This window comes from Rhinoraja longicauda, chromosome 16, assembly GCF_053455715.1.
Source record: "Rhinoraja longicauda isolate Sanriku21f chromosome 16, sRhiLon1.1, whole genome shotgun sequence".
In the NCBI taxonomy this organism is placed as follows: domain Eukaryota; kingdom Metazoa; phylum Chordata; class Chondrichthyes; order Rajiformes; family Arhynchobatidae; genus Rhinoraja; species Rhinoraja longicauda.
The window spans coordinates 22,953,508-22,971,573 of NC_135968.1; the positions used below are offsets into that span (position 1 = coordinate 22,953,508).

At 40.3% G+C, this 18,066-nt stretch overlaps 1 protein-coding gene across 1 annotated transcript in view; it reads left to right on the forward strand.

Annotated features, from left to right (window-relative positions):
• pdcd4b (programmed cell death 4b) overlaps positions 1-18,066 on the forward strand; it is a 33,310-nt gene that overhangs the window by 5,858 nt on the left and 9,386 nt on the right. The window contains exons 2-5 of the mRNA XM_078412719.1: positions 1,644-1,940; positions 5,771-5,865; positions 11,634-11,747; positions 16,655-16,876. Of these exons, the coding sequence (XP_078268845.1) occupies positions 1,644-1,940; positions 5,771-5,865; positions 11,634-11,747; positions 16,655-16,876 (728 nt within the window). The remainder of the gene's footprint in view (positions 1-1,643; positions 1,941-5,770; positions 5,866-11,633; positions 11,748-16,654; positions 16,877-18,066) is intronic.

An 18,066-nucleotide genomic window follows, 5' to 3' on the forward strand; every position in this document is an offset into this window, starting at 1 on the left:
TATTTTCAAGCTATCATTCTTGTCATTGCATTTGTTCCTTAATTTTTCACCATTTGCCTCTTCTCTATCCATTGACCAAAGCAAATATGTACACCACCATTTCCTAAAATTATTAAAACAAATTTATGCTGCCTTGATATTTTTAAGTTTCCTTGATAAAGTGTTGTAGTGGCCTATATTTTTCTATCTTATTTATATTAGTTATGGTGACTCAAATCTTATTTAGCCAGTTTAATACTTTCCAAAATTTTGCTGCTATAGTTAGAATACCTACTTGGTGTTATCATAGCAAAATTGTGCAGTTTGTCCTATTAATACCAAAAAGATAGTCTTTATCAGTTTTAAACTAAAATGATTAGCAGATTATGTGTAGGATCATCTGGTTCTGGCGCTATAATTAAAAGTCGGAGCAAAACTTCATTTGCTTTTTGAAAGGTACAACATGAAACCAGTAGCAATGTCACCATTAAATGCATTCATACTGCTGATTTAACTGTAGTGTGTGTGGTTTATATGAACATATATGTATGACAAATTATCTGTTGGCACCAAGTTATAGATGAAAAAATGACTTGTCATATTTCTGTCTGGCATTGGCTGATGTTTACTTAGAAAACGAAGTAAAAGGTTGAAGACACTTTGGAATACTACCAAGGTTGAAGTAGAGTCCAAGTTAATAGATCTGATGTTGGAAGAAGGAATGACTGAGATGAGTTTTACTTTGAGGTTTTCTGCAGTGATTGAATGGATAGATTGTGTGATGTTTCTTTTTAAGAGTAGGCATGCATAAAGATGAAGTATGGATTGCTTAGTTGAATATAAAAAGAATGAGAGAAAAGTCAGAAGTGTTGAGCATAGTAACAAAGTGTACAAAAAGGTCCCAATAGAGACGTCGTAAATACAAGAGTTACTATATGTACTTGCCTTCAGTATTAATCTGCCTAACCATTCACCTAACAGTGCATCATTAAGGAAAGGTATGTATCAACAAGAAATGTCTATGATTTTGGAACATGTCACATGGTTCTTTAGAGAAGTGGAGGGTGAGCACACTAGTTGGAGGCAAGTTATAAATTCTGTCACATGTGAGATATCAAGCACGGTGTAGGGTAGCAAAGTTTATAAAACATTGGTGCATATTCTCACAATGTGGAGAAATGAATGAGTCAAGATCTATAGGGTTAAAGCTATAATCTAGTACTTAGTATTGTTCCAAGTACTATTTGAAGATAATGCATATTCACAGACATTGGTAAGTTTTTTTCAGTAAGAATAATATCGTGCAGGTTCAGCTGTCTGCACGTTGTTTTTTGGGTCCATTTTTCCCTTCTATGTGCTTTGTAATTTCTTCTTTAGACTGACTGAAGGTCACCAGCTTGTATACTTTGTAGACCATGGCTATGAATTTATGATCTTGGTTTCAGGAGATCTGCAAATGCAGGCCAGTAAAAGTAGGGTGCATTATTTTTCCATGTTGTGATTCACCACTTGTTGGCACAGATGTTGCAGGTGAAATTGTCAGCTGCTACTGCTGTTATTTGTTTTTCTGTTGCTAGTTTCCACCTTGAAAAGTACACTTTATATTGTACTTTTACTATTTGTGAATACCATTGTTGACTTAATGGCTCAACTTGCTCTTTCAGAACTTGACAACAGTACTAGTAACATGTTGTCTGGAGATGAAGATCAAACTGAAGCCATTATACTGCCAAATGAAATCAATGGGAACTGGATATCACGAGAGAAGTCCATTCATGAAGCTCGGCTCAAAGCCAAAGCCAAGAGACGTTTGAGGAAGAACTCGTCTCGGGATTCTGGGCGAGGAGATTCTCTCAGTGATAATGGGGAGAGTAGTCGAAATGTTATTCCCACTAGCCCGAAGGGAAAAATGTTGGACAGGAAATCACGGATGGGGAAAGGAAGAGGACTGCCTAAGAAAGGCAAGTATTTGAGGTTTTACTTTGGAATTGATTAACTTTCATGGATGTACTTTCTATAGAAAACATTTTGAAGAGGAACATGTAGGAAAAACAGGTAAAGTCTTGTAACATACTACTTAGGAACAATAATTTTCAGGATCTTAACAGGCAACTAAACCTGGTGTCTTTTGATACCATGATATCTTACAGTCCGCACTCACCATTTGTTATTTATTTAATGCACTTCATTGGTAACCAGAATTCTGTGACCTTAGTTTTGCATGTCTTCACTTCTCACTGCTTTAACTTACTATTTAAGACTAACATCACAGTGAATAATTTGTGTGGGCCAGCTATTTTCAAAAATCATGATCTTGGAAATGTAATTACTGTCAGCTTTTTGAAAGAGATCTTTAACATTGTCTTGATGAGGTGTGTTTAGAACATGTTGAGAGCAAAATATCTTCTCAATAGATGGATGACATCTGAACATTTGGTAAATGTCTTGTACACTGACAATATAAACTCTGCAATGTTGTATTCTATTCTTTTAGTATTTACTATTTTACTAAACTCAAGTAATGGGGTGCTGATTGTGGAGCAAGGTTTGTTTCTCTAATGTTTAGATTAGTATTGGCATCTTTAAATCTGTGATGATATATCTAAGTTAAAATCCAGCTTCATTCTTGGATTTTTTTTCTGATTGATGGGATAGTGTTTTCAGAAATGCTTTTGGTTGGTTTTGTAATACTTACACATCACTTAACATCTATTCTTGTACAGCACTGAAATTAGCCCTTTTGCTCACCATGTCCATGATGACCGTCAAGTACTAATTCCATTTATGAGAACTTGCGCATACCTAGCCTCTAATACCTCTAATTTTTAAACACTCATCTAGAAACCTCTTAAATGTTGTAAGAATGTGCGAACAATCGCAACTTCCAACCACCCCTGGGGGATATGAATGGGATTGGTGCAGTTCTTCCTTGGATTTCCTCTGAGTCTCTTCCTGTTACATATTTTATTTTTTGAAATTGCTGCTACAGGAAAGTATTTCTCACCATCTATGCCACCTATGCCCCTCATAATTTTGTAAAAGTTAGGTCCACTCCAAGGAAAACAAACTGCCAATGCAGGCTCTCATCAATACTGAAAAGTTCCAGCCTAGACAACATCCTGGTCAATCTCCTTTGCACCCTTCCCAGTGTAATCCCATCCTTCCTATGGGGTGTGACTAGAACTAGACACAATGTAGACACAGGTTGTAGCCTAATTCATGCTTTAGGCAGTGATACTAATCTCCCTCTTATTCTGTACCATGGTTAATGAAGGCAAGTATCTCAAGTTTGTTCTTGATCATCTTTTTTAACCAGTGCTGCCACCTTCAGGGATCCTTGGATTTGTATACAAGCTTCCTTATTCTTCAATATTCCCTATGGGATATCATTTATTGCATGTCATGGCCTTATTAGTTCTCCCTACATGCATTATTCCTTTTAAGAATTAAATGGCACCTACCATTGCTCTCTCCATCTTGCCAACTGATCAACAACACCTTGTAGCATAGTATTACTCTTCTCATTATCAATTTCACGATAGATTTTCAAGTCCATTTCTAAATATTACGCTGCCGTTGCTGAGGGTATCCTTAATTGATTAAATAATTTGGAACTGCCCCCAATTTCTTTCATGGGTCTGTTTTTAATCTAATTGTGCAGTGTACTAGTTAAACCCTTTAGTAGGAAACACCAAGAATTGTAAGACATGTATGTAGGGAGAATATGACAAGAGCAAAGGGACTATGAAATCAAAGCGCTGGGGAATAGGAAATGAATGAAAGTTGACAAAGACTGAGATGGGAAAAGAGTGGGTTAATATGTAGACAATTGAAGAAAAACACAGTAATAACTGATTTTGGATGTGACCTTCATAGTTTAAAAATTCAATACTACAACCAATTACAGAACGTTTTTAAGATGACTGGTTCCTTATTCCAGCTTATTTTGGATCAAATTGCAGCTAATTAAATGATGTGATCATTGGCTTTCTTTGGTCTGCTATAAAATGGGTGGCTAAAACTGATGTCATTTTTGACAGGGATAATATATATACAGGAAATTGTGGCATTTTGTAATACTTTTCCTTAAAGCATTGGGGAACAGTTTTTTTGTAAATCGCCAGCATAGAAATGCCATATTGAATTTTGTTAGATTCATTTTATGCTGCATAATGGATCTGGAAACACCAGAACACCTTGAACATAGTCTTACTTCTCAGCACTGGAGAACTTGACTACTACAACAGCTGTCAGTTTACCCTGCTTTCTGCAAGATTAGTGGCTTGCCATCCAATTTTAAGTGGTTGCAGTGCCAGATGAGGTTCATTTTTAACTCCTGACAGATACGATGTTTGTCATTCGCAGCACCTCGTTTTCATTTTGGTGCTTCTTCCTGAGACAATTATTTTAAACTAAATTGGCTACACTATAATTTGACATGGAAACAACAAAAAACGCAGTAAATACTCAGCATGTCAGGCAGCATCTGTGGCGTGAGGAGCAGTGTTAAAGCCATTGGTGATGACTTTAGAGATACAGCATGGTAACTGACCCTTCGGAACACCGAGTCTGCGTCGACCAGCACTATCCTACATACTAAGGACAATTTACAATTTTACCAAAGCCAATTGACCTACAAACCTGTATGTCCTTGCTGTGGAAGGAAGCCGGAGCACCCGGAGAAACCCATGCGTCACAGGGAGAACGTACAAACTCCGTACTGACATCTCCGTGGTCAAGATTGAGCCCGGGTGCTGCGCCACTGACTTTGCACCCAAAACGATTTATTTACCCACAAATGGTCCTTAACCTTCTGTATGTCCATTGTTTTCTGTTTAAGGATTCATTTTGTACACTGGATAGTTGCAGTGAAGCATTAGTTCTTTACTCTGACTAAACGATATCTTGGTTTTAACCGTAGAATGCTGCTTTTCATGCCAGTCAGTCCTTTCGAGTAACATTTGTAATTTAATGCTTAATAGTTTTATATATCATAATACATTAGTAGGATTTTGGGTGGGAATGATCTTGCACAGGCGGTTCACTAAACATTGTTGAGGGAGTAGTGGCATGTGAAGAAGAAAAAGGTATATAGAATCATTGATGTTGCTTATGTTTATGTGACTGGATTTGGATTTGCATCTGATTTTCATTCAGTTGAAATGAGTGGAAGTTAACTGCTGTTTGTAAAGGTGAAATAAAAGTTTAAACAGATGAAGCCAAGATCCACTACTTGTTTAGCAACAATTTCTGGAATGTATTATATCCTTACTACAGGTGTCCAAAAAATATCAGGAAGATAACAAACTGGTAAAATAATTTGGCAGAGTATTACCAATCAGAGGTAATTTAATGAGAGTAGTGTGAAAGGAACCGTGTTAGTCATGTTTTTTGTGAATTGAGGTCAACACAAAGCCATTTATAAACGCCTTTGTACTATATATAACTTAATGTACATTGCCTTGGTATGTTTGTTTTATACAAATAGGTGCAAATTGGAGTAAAACTTGATTGTTTCATTTTTGTAGTTGTGTAGAATTAAGAATATTGGGTTAGAATAGTATATTCAGATTGGCTGGTAACTGAGGATTTTTTAGATACCAAATGTAACTTCGGTTCGCACTCAGTAGTTTCTTGGAGTGGATTTATTTTTAAATAATTTTTTTAATGTTTCCATTCTGAAATGCAGGTGGTTTAATATCTCGCTTCCCAGAATATTTGAATAAGCTTGCTTTTTGAAATTAATACATATATTTAGTTCTTGCTTTAAATCATACAATTCTATTGGTAGGTGGAGCAGGAGGTAAAGGTGTCTGGGGAACACCTGGTGAAGTGTATGATGTGGAAGAAGTGGATGTCCGAGATCCCAATTATGACGAGGATCAGGTGAGTGAGCATCAGATATTAACTTTTGTTCAGCCTTTTTGATTGCAGATATAGATTTTCAAAAAATCATAGTTCGTCCTGTTGTTTTTCAACCTTGTCTATTTTCTAATGGTGAACAAAGGAAATAATGAATTTTATACACCAATGAATAGAACATACTGTGATTGGTCAGATTGAAGTAGATCTTTAGGAACCTGTCTCAGAAAGTCACAGAAACTATTATGAGACTGAGAAACAAGAATAAAACTGTTAAGAGACATCAGCCAAACCTTAGGCTTACCAAGATCAACTGTTTGGAACATCATTAAGAAGAAAGAGAGCACTGGTGAGCTTACTAATCACAAAGGGACTGGCAGGCCAAGGAAGACCTCCACAGCTGATGACAGAAGAATACTCTCTATAATAAAGAAAAATCCCCAAGCACCTGTCCAACAGATCAGAAACACTATTCAGGAGTCAGGTGTGGATTTGTCAATGACCACTGTCCACAGAAGACTTCATGAACAGAAATACCGAGGCTACACTGCAAGATGCAAACTACTGATTCGCTGCAAAAATAGGATGGCCAGGTTAGTTTGCCAAGAAATACTTAAAAGAACAACCACAGTTCTGGAAAAAAGGTCCTGTTGACAGATGAGACGAAGATTAACTTATATCAGAGTGATGGCAAGAGCAAAATATAGAGGAGAGAAGGAAGAGCCCAAGATCCAAAGCATACCACCTCATCTGTGAAACACGGTGGTGGGGGTGTTATGGCCTGGGCATGTATGGCTGCTGAAGGTACTGGCTCACTTATCTTCATTGATACAAATGCTGATGGCAGTAGCATAATGAATTCTGAAGTGCATAGACATATCCTATCTGCTCAAGTTCAAACAAATACCTCAAAACATTGGCTGGTGGTTCATTCTACAGCAAGAAATGATCCCAAACATACTGTTAAAGCAGCAAAGGAGTTTTTCAAAGCTAAAAAAATGGTAGATTCTTGAGTGGCCAAGTCAATCACCTGATCTGAACCCAATTGAGCATGCCTTTTATATGCTGGAGAGAAAACTGAAGGGGACTAGCCCCCAAAACATCCAAAAGCTAAAGATGGCTGCAATACAGGCCTGGCAGAGCATCACCAGAGAAGACACCCAGCAACTGGTGATGTCCATGAATCACAGACTTCAAGCAGTCATTGCATGCAAAGGATATGCAACAAAATACGAAACATGACTACTTTCATTTACATGACATTGCTGTGTCCCGAACATTATGGTGCCCTGAAATGGGGGGACAATTTATAAACACTGCTGTAATTTCTACATGGTGAAACCAAAATGTATAAAAATGGCCTTTAATAAAATCTGACAATGTGCACTTTCACCACATGTGATTTTTTCTATACGATAAAATGCTGTGCTGGTGCCGTATAGATGGTGATGAATACGGGGAAAGATGGCGGCGCGCACGGACGCAGCGGCTCACAGCTCTCCCTTTCAGTGCGTTTTATGTGTGTTATCTGTGTTATGTCTGTTAGTCAATTTTAGTCATGCAAACCAGGAAAATCAGGCAAATCCTACCTACAACCGAAAGGACCTTCTGATCATCGGATTCCAGTGCAATCGGGACCTTGTGCGCGAATTTCCACACCCGCGAAATATACCGGAAGAGATAGCCAGGACACCGGGCGCTCCGTGGATAGTTGTCGGCGCGAACAGGCGTCGCAGGCGGAGGAGAAACAGGAAGCAAAAGCGAGGATGCCGGTCCGGTATACTTGCCAAGCTAAAGAGACAGCCACACAAACCACCGCTACCCAGCATGTTTCTCACCAACGCCAGATCCATCATCAACAAAATGGACGAACTAAAACTACAGATATCAGCAAACAAACTCGTGGAGGACTGTTGCATTCTCTTAGTAACAGAGACATGGCTTCATCCACTTATCCCAGACGGAGCCATTGAGCTAGCCGGGCGTACAGCGTTTCGTTGGGACAGAAACATCGACTCCGGTAAGAGCAAGGGGGGGGGGGTTATGCATTTATGTGCACAACAACTGGTGCACTAACATCCAAATCATAGATAGCCACTGTTCTCCTGATCTGGAGTCCCTAACAGTTAAATGCAGGCCTTTTTACCTTCCTCGCGAATTTACAGGGGTTATAGTAACAGCAGTCTACATCCCACCGAATGCTAACGCTAGCACAGCTTTAGGCTACCTGCTCGGTGCAATAAACTCACAACAGAGCACATATCCAGAAGCAGCCCACATCATAGCCGGGGACTTCAACCATGCAGACCTAAAGTCAGTTCTCCCGAAACTTGAACAACACATAAGATGTGCTACCAGGGGGAAAAACACACTAGACAAGGTTTACTCAAATATTAAGAAGGGGTTCAGGTCAGCACCACTACCACACCTGGGGCAGTCAGATCACCTGTCCATATTCCTAACCCCAGCATACACCCCACTCAGGAGGAAAGCTCCAGTCACCATAAAGACTGTTAAGACATGGCCTGAAGGAGCTTCCTCGCAGCTGCAGGATTGCTTCGAAAGGACCAACTGGGATATTTTTGAGGATCAGGACTTGGAGGAGTACACATCAACTGTACTTTGCTACATCCAAAACTGTGTTGACAATGTCACCGTCGACAAACGCATCCGGTTGTACCCAAATCAAAAACCCTGGATGACAAAGGATGTCAGGTCTCTCCTCAAGGACCGTAACACCGCCTTCAGGTCTAGTGATAGAGCTCTATACAGTGCTGCTAGAACCAACCTGAAGAGAGGCATCAAGGATGCCAAAGCGTCCTACAAGAGGAAGATTGAAGACCACTTCTCCAACAATGACCCACGGCGGGTATGGCAAGGCATCCAGCACATCACCAACTACAAGACCAGCAACCGCACGACTGCCGACGGCGACGCCTCGCTGGCTGAGGAACTTAACTGTTTCTTTGCTCGTTTCGAGGTGAAAGCTACAGTGGCAGACATTACACCCTCTCCAGCACCTGACAGCAACACCTTCACTGTGCAGGAGTATGATGTTAAGCGCGTGCTCAGAGCAGTGAATCCCAGGAAAGCTGCAGGCCCCGATGGTGTGACGGGCAGAGTGCTGAGGGAATGTGCAGACCAATTATCTGAGGTCTTCACAAAAATCTTCAACCTGTCCCTTTTAAAATCCACCATCCCTCCCTGCCTGAAGTCCGCCATAATCATCCCACTGCCGAAAAAGTCTGTCATCAGCAGTCTTAACGACTACCGTCCGGTAGCACTCACACCGGTCATCACAAAGTGCTTCGAGAGACTGGTCCTGCAGCACATCAAAGCCAGCCTCCCACCCACCTTCGACCCACACCAGTTTGCCTACAGAGCAAATAGGTCTACAGGGGATGCCATCGACACTGCTCTTCACACTGCACTGACCCACCTTGAACACCAGGGGAGCTATGTGAGGATGCTCTTCCTCGACTTCAGCTCTGCCTTTAACACGGTCATCCCGAGCAGACTGGTCACCAAACTTTCCGACCTTGGATTTTCCCAAACCATCTGCAAATGGATCAAGGACTTTCTGACCAACCGCCCCCAGACAGTCAAAATAGGCCCTCACCTCTCCTCCACCATTACACTGAGCACCGGCTCACCACAGGGCTGTGTGTTGAGCCCCATCCTTTACTCCCTCTACACTCACGACTGCGCCCCCACCCATCCCACCAACACCATCATCAAGTTCGCGGATGACACGACTGTGGTTGGACTCATCTCAGAAGGAGATGAGACAGCCTATAGGGATGAAATCCAAAGGCTGGCAGCATGGTGTTCAGTGAACAATCTGGTCCTGAACTCCTCCAAAACAAAGGAACTTATAATTGACTTTAGGAAAACCAGTGGAGATTACGACCCACTCTACATCAATGGGGTCTGTGTGGAAAGGGTACCAGCTTTCAGGTTCCTGGGTACGCACATCGCAGAGGATCTCACCTGGTCTACCAACACCATCACCACAGTAAAGAAGGCACAGCAGAGACTCCACTTCCTGAGGATCCTCAGGAAAACCAACCTGCAGGAGAAGCTCATGTTGTCCTTCTATCGCTGCTCCATCGAGAGTGTGCTGGCATACTGTATAACCACATGGTATGCCAGCTGCTCAGAAAAGGACAGGAAGGCCCTTCAGAGGGTCATCACGACGGCCCAGAAAATCATCGGCTGCTCACTGCCCTCCCTGGAGCACCTGTTCAGCCTACGCTGCCTCAGTAGAGCAGGCAAAATAATAAAAGATCCATCCCACCCCGGCCACCGTCTGTTTGTTCATCTGCCCTCTGGTCGACGTTTCAGGTCGATAAAATCCCGAACAAACAGACTTAAGAACAGTTTTTACCCCAGGGCCATACGAGAACTGAACACTACCTTTGCACTAGGCAACACTAAAAAATCTTTGTACTTAACATAATTGTATTTAATTGTATTTATGTATTTATTTGTTTTTGCATTTATTGCATATATGTTTGTACGCACCGTCAGGATTGGCTATTTTTTAATTTCGTTGTACTCGTTGCAATGACAATAAATGAATATTATTATTATTATTATTATTATTCATTTGTGCCATCTTTCACTGAGAGATTGCTCTCAAGATACTGAAATTGGTCCATAATGTCCAGGATTTCATTATGGATCTATATTGTTGGGATGTGATGGTTTTGATCAAGTTTTTGGTATTGGCTGCAAGGTCCAACTCTCATACACTTCAAAAAGCCTGTTGATGGTACAATATTAAAAGAACTCAGCAGGTCAAGCATCATTAATAGAGGCAAAAGGTCTTGTGATGCACGGTTTTGACTGGAAAAATTGTGTCCCACCTTTTACCTTGCAAATTCTTCTAGCGTTTTGTTTGTTGAACATGTTAACGATAACTTGGAGCTTGGCCTGTGAAAGCATGCCTACACATGTGCAGTCTGTGTATTGAAGAACAGTGTCTGAGAACAGAGTGGCTTTGTTCTAGAGAAAGGGTGACATGTTTTTAATTTACCATTCGACCTGATCATGTCTCCACATCAAAGTGAAGCTTGATCAAGATAAGGTTATGTATTGCAGTGAGAAGTACTGAGAAAATATTGGAACAATGACACTTACATCAGGAAGAAGGTACACAAACCTGAAAGCCGTGACTTCCAGGTTCAATCTATCCAATCTATACAGCTTCTATCCAATCAGGCTTTTGAACACCATACAACATCAACCACAATCTTGCCTCGGCATATTTGATCTACTATGAATTTTATTTTGGTTGCACAAAGTATTTTGGTTTTGCACCACTATGGTCTAGTTATCCAGTATTACTGTTTATTAATTTATTGTATTATTATTGTCGTGTGTTGTGTTAATAAAAAGCAAATAAGAATTTAATTGTTCTATTGGTGGTAATTAATGATAATTAAACACTCTTGGCTTTGCTTAATCCTGGTTTGTACTGGGATTGGGTCTATGGTTGGATTGAGTTAAATCATGGCTTGCATGCCATCATATAGATTGGAGATAATTTTTTTAGGAAACTCTTTCTACATATCACTTAAAGAAATCAGGAGGAACAACCTAAGCATTCAAAAAGTTACCAATTAAAAACAATCTGTTTTGTTCTTTGACTAATGTTATTTCATTAATAAACAGGTCACAGTCCCTCTGCCGTCAATGCATTGCATAAAAACATTTTGTTTCAGTAAACTTGTTTTAGTTTAGAATACAACTGCAAAATAAGATCTTGATGTTTTTGTGCATCCCAACAGGAGAACTGTGTGTATGAAACAGTGGTTCTACCTTTAGATGAAGGAGGTTTTCAGAAAACGGTGACTCCAATTGTACAAGAATACTTTGAACATGGTGACACTAATGAGGTTATGGTATGTATTAAAAATTAGTTAATCTAAAGTATGTGGCTGTTTGGAACTGTTAAGATTCTTAGTTTGTTTTAAAGGTTATTAATAATGGATTAATATATTTGATCCTTTTAAAAAATAAATTTGTGTAGTTATTTAGGGTGGGAGCATAGGAGATTGATGTTCTGCTTAATTTATAAGTTTAAGCTTCCTGATATAAAACATTTGTTTCAGTCCATATTCATAAAAACTGCGAAAAGTGTGCAGTGTTGTTTAAATTGATAATCTTGGCTTGTTTATGTCTTACCAATTTTTAATTTGGTATCCTAAATAAGTTAAATTAATACATAGGACATGTAAAATGATTAATTCATGGATGGCTTTCAAAATCTTAAAACTCAACATTCACAAACTGAAGGCATTAACAATTGATCTCCGAGATATAGCATATAAGCACTATCCCACCCCACGCTTCCAATCGACAGCAGTGTTTGGTAGCTAAGGATTTTTAACAGAAGATTAGATTATTTAACATTTATGGTGCATATCTGTTGCATTACCTGGGAGATTAATAGCTTTTCAATTGTTCAAAGTTGATGGTTTTCTCAAATTGGCTGCTTTGAGAATAAAACAAGTAAAATTTCATGTGACTCATGAACACTTTGCATAAATTTGATTATGTACAGACCAGCATTATGGTATTAAACTAACTATTCCATTAATTAGGAGATACGTGAACGCAACAGAATATTAAGGTAAATTATTATTTGAATTTCACTATTTTAATCGCTTTTACCTTTACTGTGAACTTATTTGGTGTATCATGGATATTTCTCAGTTATGTTGGCTACAATCAGCCAACAGCTAATGTATGCAAATTTGATCAATCTCTTGCTTCGATCTGCAAACTTTAGATCAGCCATGGTTCTACTGCCCATATCTATTAGGTCATTTTTGTTAAGCAAGTGCTTGTCAACTTGCATGTATTCTAAAGCTCGGCAAAGCCTTGGATTCAAAATTGTCAGCCTGGTGTTCGCATCCCTCCATAAATTTCTGCCCTTTATTTCCTGCAACTTCCTCTCCCTTTACATCACTGAATGTTTTGCATTCTCTATCTTTTAACCTCTTGTACAAGCAGAAGTTTTGTTATTCTATTGTTAGCCAAGATTCCTCAGCTATTTCTACCCTGGGATTTCTAATTCCTTCTGAACGTCTTCTACTAAAATTACTTAGCATGTTCCTTAACAGGGCCTCTTTTGACTGTCACCTGCCTAATATCTCCTTATGTAGCTTGATTTCAACTTTTGTATGAAAACATAATATATAAGTTTCATCACATCAAAGACAATATAAAATGCAATATTTAGACATTCCTCCATTTGCAAAATACTTTGCTCAGCCCTTCAGCATTTTTCAACCAGTGAATTTGCAGTGAATTACAGCCAGTCAGTGTGAGCATATAAAATAGTTAATTGGTACATAGTAATGTTTCATTTGTAGAAATGAAGAAAAAACTCTTAATTTTTTTTTGTGGTGTTGGTTAAGGAATAAATGTTGCTCTCTGATTCTCTAAATAACGTGCTTTCTGATTTTTAATTGTTTATTCTTAATTATTTGAGGTTAACTCCATCACGAATACTCATGTATAGATGTATATTATTCCCTTTTTGGGGGGCTGAATTCTGTGAAATCCACTAAGAACTTTCATTTGTGTATGTAATCTCTTGTGTTCTAAATAGTGTTATTAATACACCTTACAAATTAGATTATCTTGATGTGATGGAAAGTCGTTGGGCTCCTTTCCTGATGATCCCCCCCCCCCCCCCCCCCCCCAACAGATTTAGTGTGAACCAGAGAGAAATGAAAGAGCTTAAATATAATCAAAATGGAATTGGGTAAATCTAAAGCAATTTTAATGTGACATTGCAGAACAAATTTGGCATTGCCATTCCTTGACTTTGTGGAATCTTGATTGTGCATTTTTGTTAGATCTTTTTTTCAGCAAAGTCAGCTCTTCATATAATTGAGCAATTGATAATTTGATAATTTGATCTAAATAGACAATAGACAATAGGTGCAGTAGGCCATTCAGCCCTTCGAGCCAGCACCGCCATTCAATGCGATCATGGCTGATCACTCTCAATCAGTACCCCGTTCCTGCCTTCTCCCCATACCCCCTCACTCCGCTATCCTTAAGAGCTCTATCCAGCTCTCTCTTGAAAGCAACCAACGAACTGGCCTCCACTGCCTTCTGAGGCAGAGAATTCCACACCTTCACCACTCTCTGACTGAAAAAGTTCTTCCTCATCTCCGTTCTAAATGGCCTACCCCTTATTCTTAAACTGTGGCCCCTTGTTCTGGACTCCCCCAACATTGGGAACATGTTTCCTGCCTCTAATGTGTCCAATCCCCTAATTATCTTATATGTTTCAATAAGATCCCCCCTCATCCTTCTAAATTCTAGTGTATACAAGCCTAATTGCTCCAGCCTTTCAACATACGACAGTCCCGCCATTCCGGGAATTAACCTAGTGAACCTACGCTGCACACCCTCAATAGCAAGAATATCCTTCCTCAAATTTGGAGACCAAAACTGCACACCAGTACTCCAGGTGCGGTCTCACCAGGGCCCGGTACAACTGTAAAAGGACCTCTTTGTTCCTATACTCAACTCCTCTTGTTATGAAGGCCAACATTCCATTGGCTTTCTTCACTGCCTGCTGTACCTGCATGCTTCCTTTCAGTGACTGATGCACTAGGACACCCAGATCTCATTGAACATCCCCTCTTCCTAACTTGACACCATTCAGATAATAATCTGCCTTTCTATTCTTACTTCCAAAGTGAATAACCTCACACTTATCTACATTAAACTGCATCTGCCATGTATCCGCCCACTCACACAACCTGTCCAAGTCACCCTGCAACCTTATTGCATCTTCCTCACAATTCACACTACCCCCCAGCTTAGTATCATCTGCAAATTTGCTAATGGTACTTTTAATCCCTTCATCTAAGTCATTAATGTATATCGTAAATAGCTGGGGTCCCAGCACCGAACCTTGCGGTACCCCACTGGTCACTGCCTGCCATTCCGAAAGGGACCCATTTATCCCCACTCTTTGCTTTCTGTCTGTCAACCAATTTTCTATCCATGTCAGAACCCTACCCCCAATACCATGTGCTCTAATTTTGCCCACTAATCTCCTATGTGGGACCTTGTCGAAGGCTTTCTGAAAGTCGAGGTATACCACATCCACTGACTCTCCCCTGTCAATTTTCCTAGTTACATCCTCAAAAAATTCCAGTAGATTTGTCAAGCATGATACCCTTCGGATATCCATGCTGACTCGGAATGATCCTGTTACTGCTATCCAAATGCTCAGCAGTTTCGTCTTTTATAATTGACTCCAGCATCTTCCCCACCACTGATGTCAGACTAACTGGTCTATAATTACCCGTTTTCTCTCTCCCTCCTTTCTCAAAAAGTGGGATAACATTTGCTATCCTCCAATCCACAGGAACTGATCCTGAATCTATAGAACATTGAAAAATGATCTCCAATGCTTCCACTATTTCTAGAGCCACCTCCTTAAGTACCCTGGGATGCAGACCATCAGGCCCTGGGGATTTATCAGCCTTCAGTCCCATCAGTCTACCCAAAACCATTTCCTGCCTAATGTGAATTTCCTTCAGTTCCTCCATCACCCTAGGTTCTCCGGCCCCTAGAACATTTGGGAGATTGTGTGTATCTTCCTCAGTGAAGACAGATCCAAAGTAACGGTTTAACTCGTCTGCCATTTCTTTGTTCCCCATAATAAATTCCCCCGCTTCTGTCTTCAAGGGACCCACATTTGCCTTGACTATTTTTTTCCTCTTCACGTACCTAAAAAAACTTTTGCTATCCTCCTTTATATTATTGGCTAGTTTACCCTCGTACCTCATCTTTTCTCCCCGTATTGCCTTTTTAGTTAACTTTTGTTGCTCTTTAAAAGAGTCCCAATCCTCTGTCTTCCCACTCTTCTTTGCTATGTTATACTTCCTCTCCTTAATTTTTATGCTGTCCTTGACTTCCCTTGTCAGCCACAGGTGTCTCTTACTCCCCTTAGAGTCTTTCCGCCTCTTTGGGATAAATTGATCCTGCAACCTCTGCATTATTCCCAGGAATACCTGCCATTGCTGTTCTACCGTCTTCCCTGCTAGGGCCTCCTTCCAGTCAATTTTGGCCAGCTCCTGCCTCATGCCTCTGTAATCCCCTTTGCTATATTGTAATACTGACACTTCCGATTTTCCCTTCTGCCTTTCCATTTGCAGAGTAAAACTTATGTTGTGGTCACTGCCTCCTAATGGCTCTTTTACCTCTAGTCCCCTTATCAGATCAGGATCATTACACAACACTAAATCCAGAATTGCCTTCTCCCTGGTAGGCTCCAGTACAAGCTGTTCTAAGAATCCATCTCGAAGGCACTCTACAAACTCTCTTTCCTGGGGTCTTGTGCCTGGTAAACCTGCGATAAGCATGCTGCTCGCTACAAAAGCTACACATTGCCAATATTTATGCTTCAAAGTTATTAGCAGTATGTAGTCTTTTTACAAACTATAATCTAATTTGGTGTTTTCTTTGTCCATTTCTGTTTGAGTCTGGTTCTTCCAGAGTTCCCCATTAGTTCTGGTTGAGTCAGGAATATAGAACAACTAGGAGCTCCCTGAGCATAGCATAACACTATGTGACTGAAGAACTCTGGTATTCTGAAAAAGTTAACTCTTCTGTCCCTAATGGCGTGGGACTCTGACACCCTGCTGAGATATTATGATATTTTTATTACCAAACAACTCCAAATTATTTATTTGTTCACTTTTGCAATAATATAAAGTTTTCTTTGTCTTTAGCTGATTTACAATAAAAATGCAATGTTTTTGTCTTTGCATAGGAACTGCTGAAGAACTTGAATCTTGGAGAAATGAAATGTACAGTGCCACTGTTAGCAGTATCATTGGCTTTAGAGGGGAAGGCCAGCCACCGAGAGCTTACCTCCAGACTTCTGTCTGACTTGTGTGGGAAAGTGCTCACTACAAATGATGTGGAAAAATCATTTGATATGCTGCTGAAGGAGTTGCCGGAACTAGCCTTGGACACTCCTGGAGCACCACATGTTAGTGCATGAACTACCACATAAACCTGTTTGTGCATTTTGTGTTACATTTATTGTTGAGAATGGAATATTTTCCTTTGCAAGTACTTGACACCAGCATGAGGCATGTCAAAATTAGATGGGAACAAACAAATTAACTTCTTTGCAACAACATTCTTCCACTTCAAGTTGCAGAGTATTTATAGCTGCACCAGTATAGATTCCCCCCCCCCCCCCCGTGGGATTTTTCAAAAATAAAGGTCTCCTTAATAGCTAGAACTTTACTTTTGTTATAGTAGGCTAAAAATACTAAAATCATTATTCAGTAATCATCGCACAAGTGTGTTTCGAAGCAGTTGCTTGTCAATGTCAATAACTGACGGATCATCTTCTGGAGAGACAGTGATGTTCTATTATTTTAATGCAAGGGGCCTGACGGGTAAGGCAGATGAGCTTGGGGCATGGATAGGTACAAGCGACTGGGATGCTGTAGCCATGACTGTAACCTGGTTAAGGGAGGGGCAGGACTGGCAGCTTAATGTTCCGGGGTACAGGAGCTTGAAGAGAGACAGGGGTGAAGGAAAAAGAGGAGGGGAGGCGAGGGTTGCGTTGTTGAGATTGGGAGGATGTCAAGGCTGTGTTCAGAGGTAACATTACGGACGGTTCGTCTAGTGAGGCTATATGGGTGGAGCTGAGGAACAAGAAAGGTCTGAAGAAGGGTCTCGACCCGAAACGTCACCATTCCTTCTCTCCTGAGATGCTGCCTGACCTGCTGAGTTACTCCAGCATTTTGTGAATAAATAACAAGAAAGGGATGATCACCTTGTTGGGGGTGTGGTACAGACCCTGAATAGTCAATGGGAAATAGAAGAACAAATGTGCTGGGAGATTGCAGACAGCTGCAGGTCAACAAGGTTGTTGTAGGAGGGGATTTTAACTTTCCCAATATAGACTGGGAAAATCATAGCATGAAGGGTTTAGATGGGTGCAATTCCTCAAAAGTGACCAGGAGAGTTTTTTAAGCAGTATGTGGAGGCCCCCCACACATGAGAGGGTAACGCTGGATCTAGTATTGGCAAATTTGGACGGGCAAGTTAATGAATTGTGTGTGGAGGAGCCTTTTGGGACCAGTGACCACAGTTCGATTAGGTTTAAGATAGTCATGGAAAGGGACGGAAAGGGTCCATGTGTTAAAATGCTCAACTGGGGTA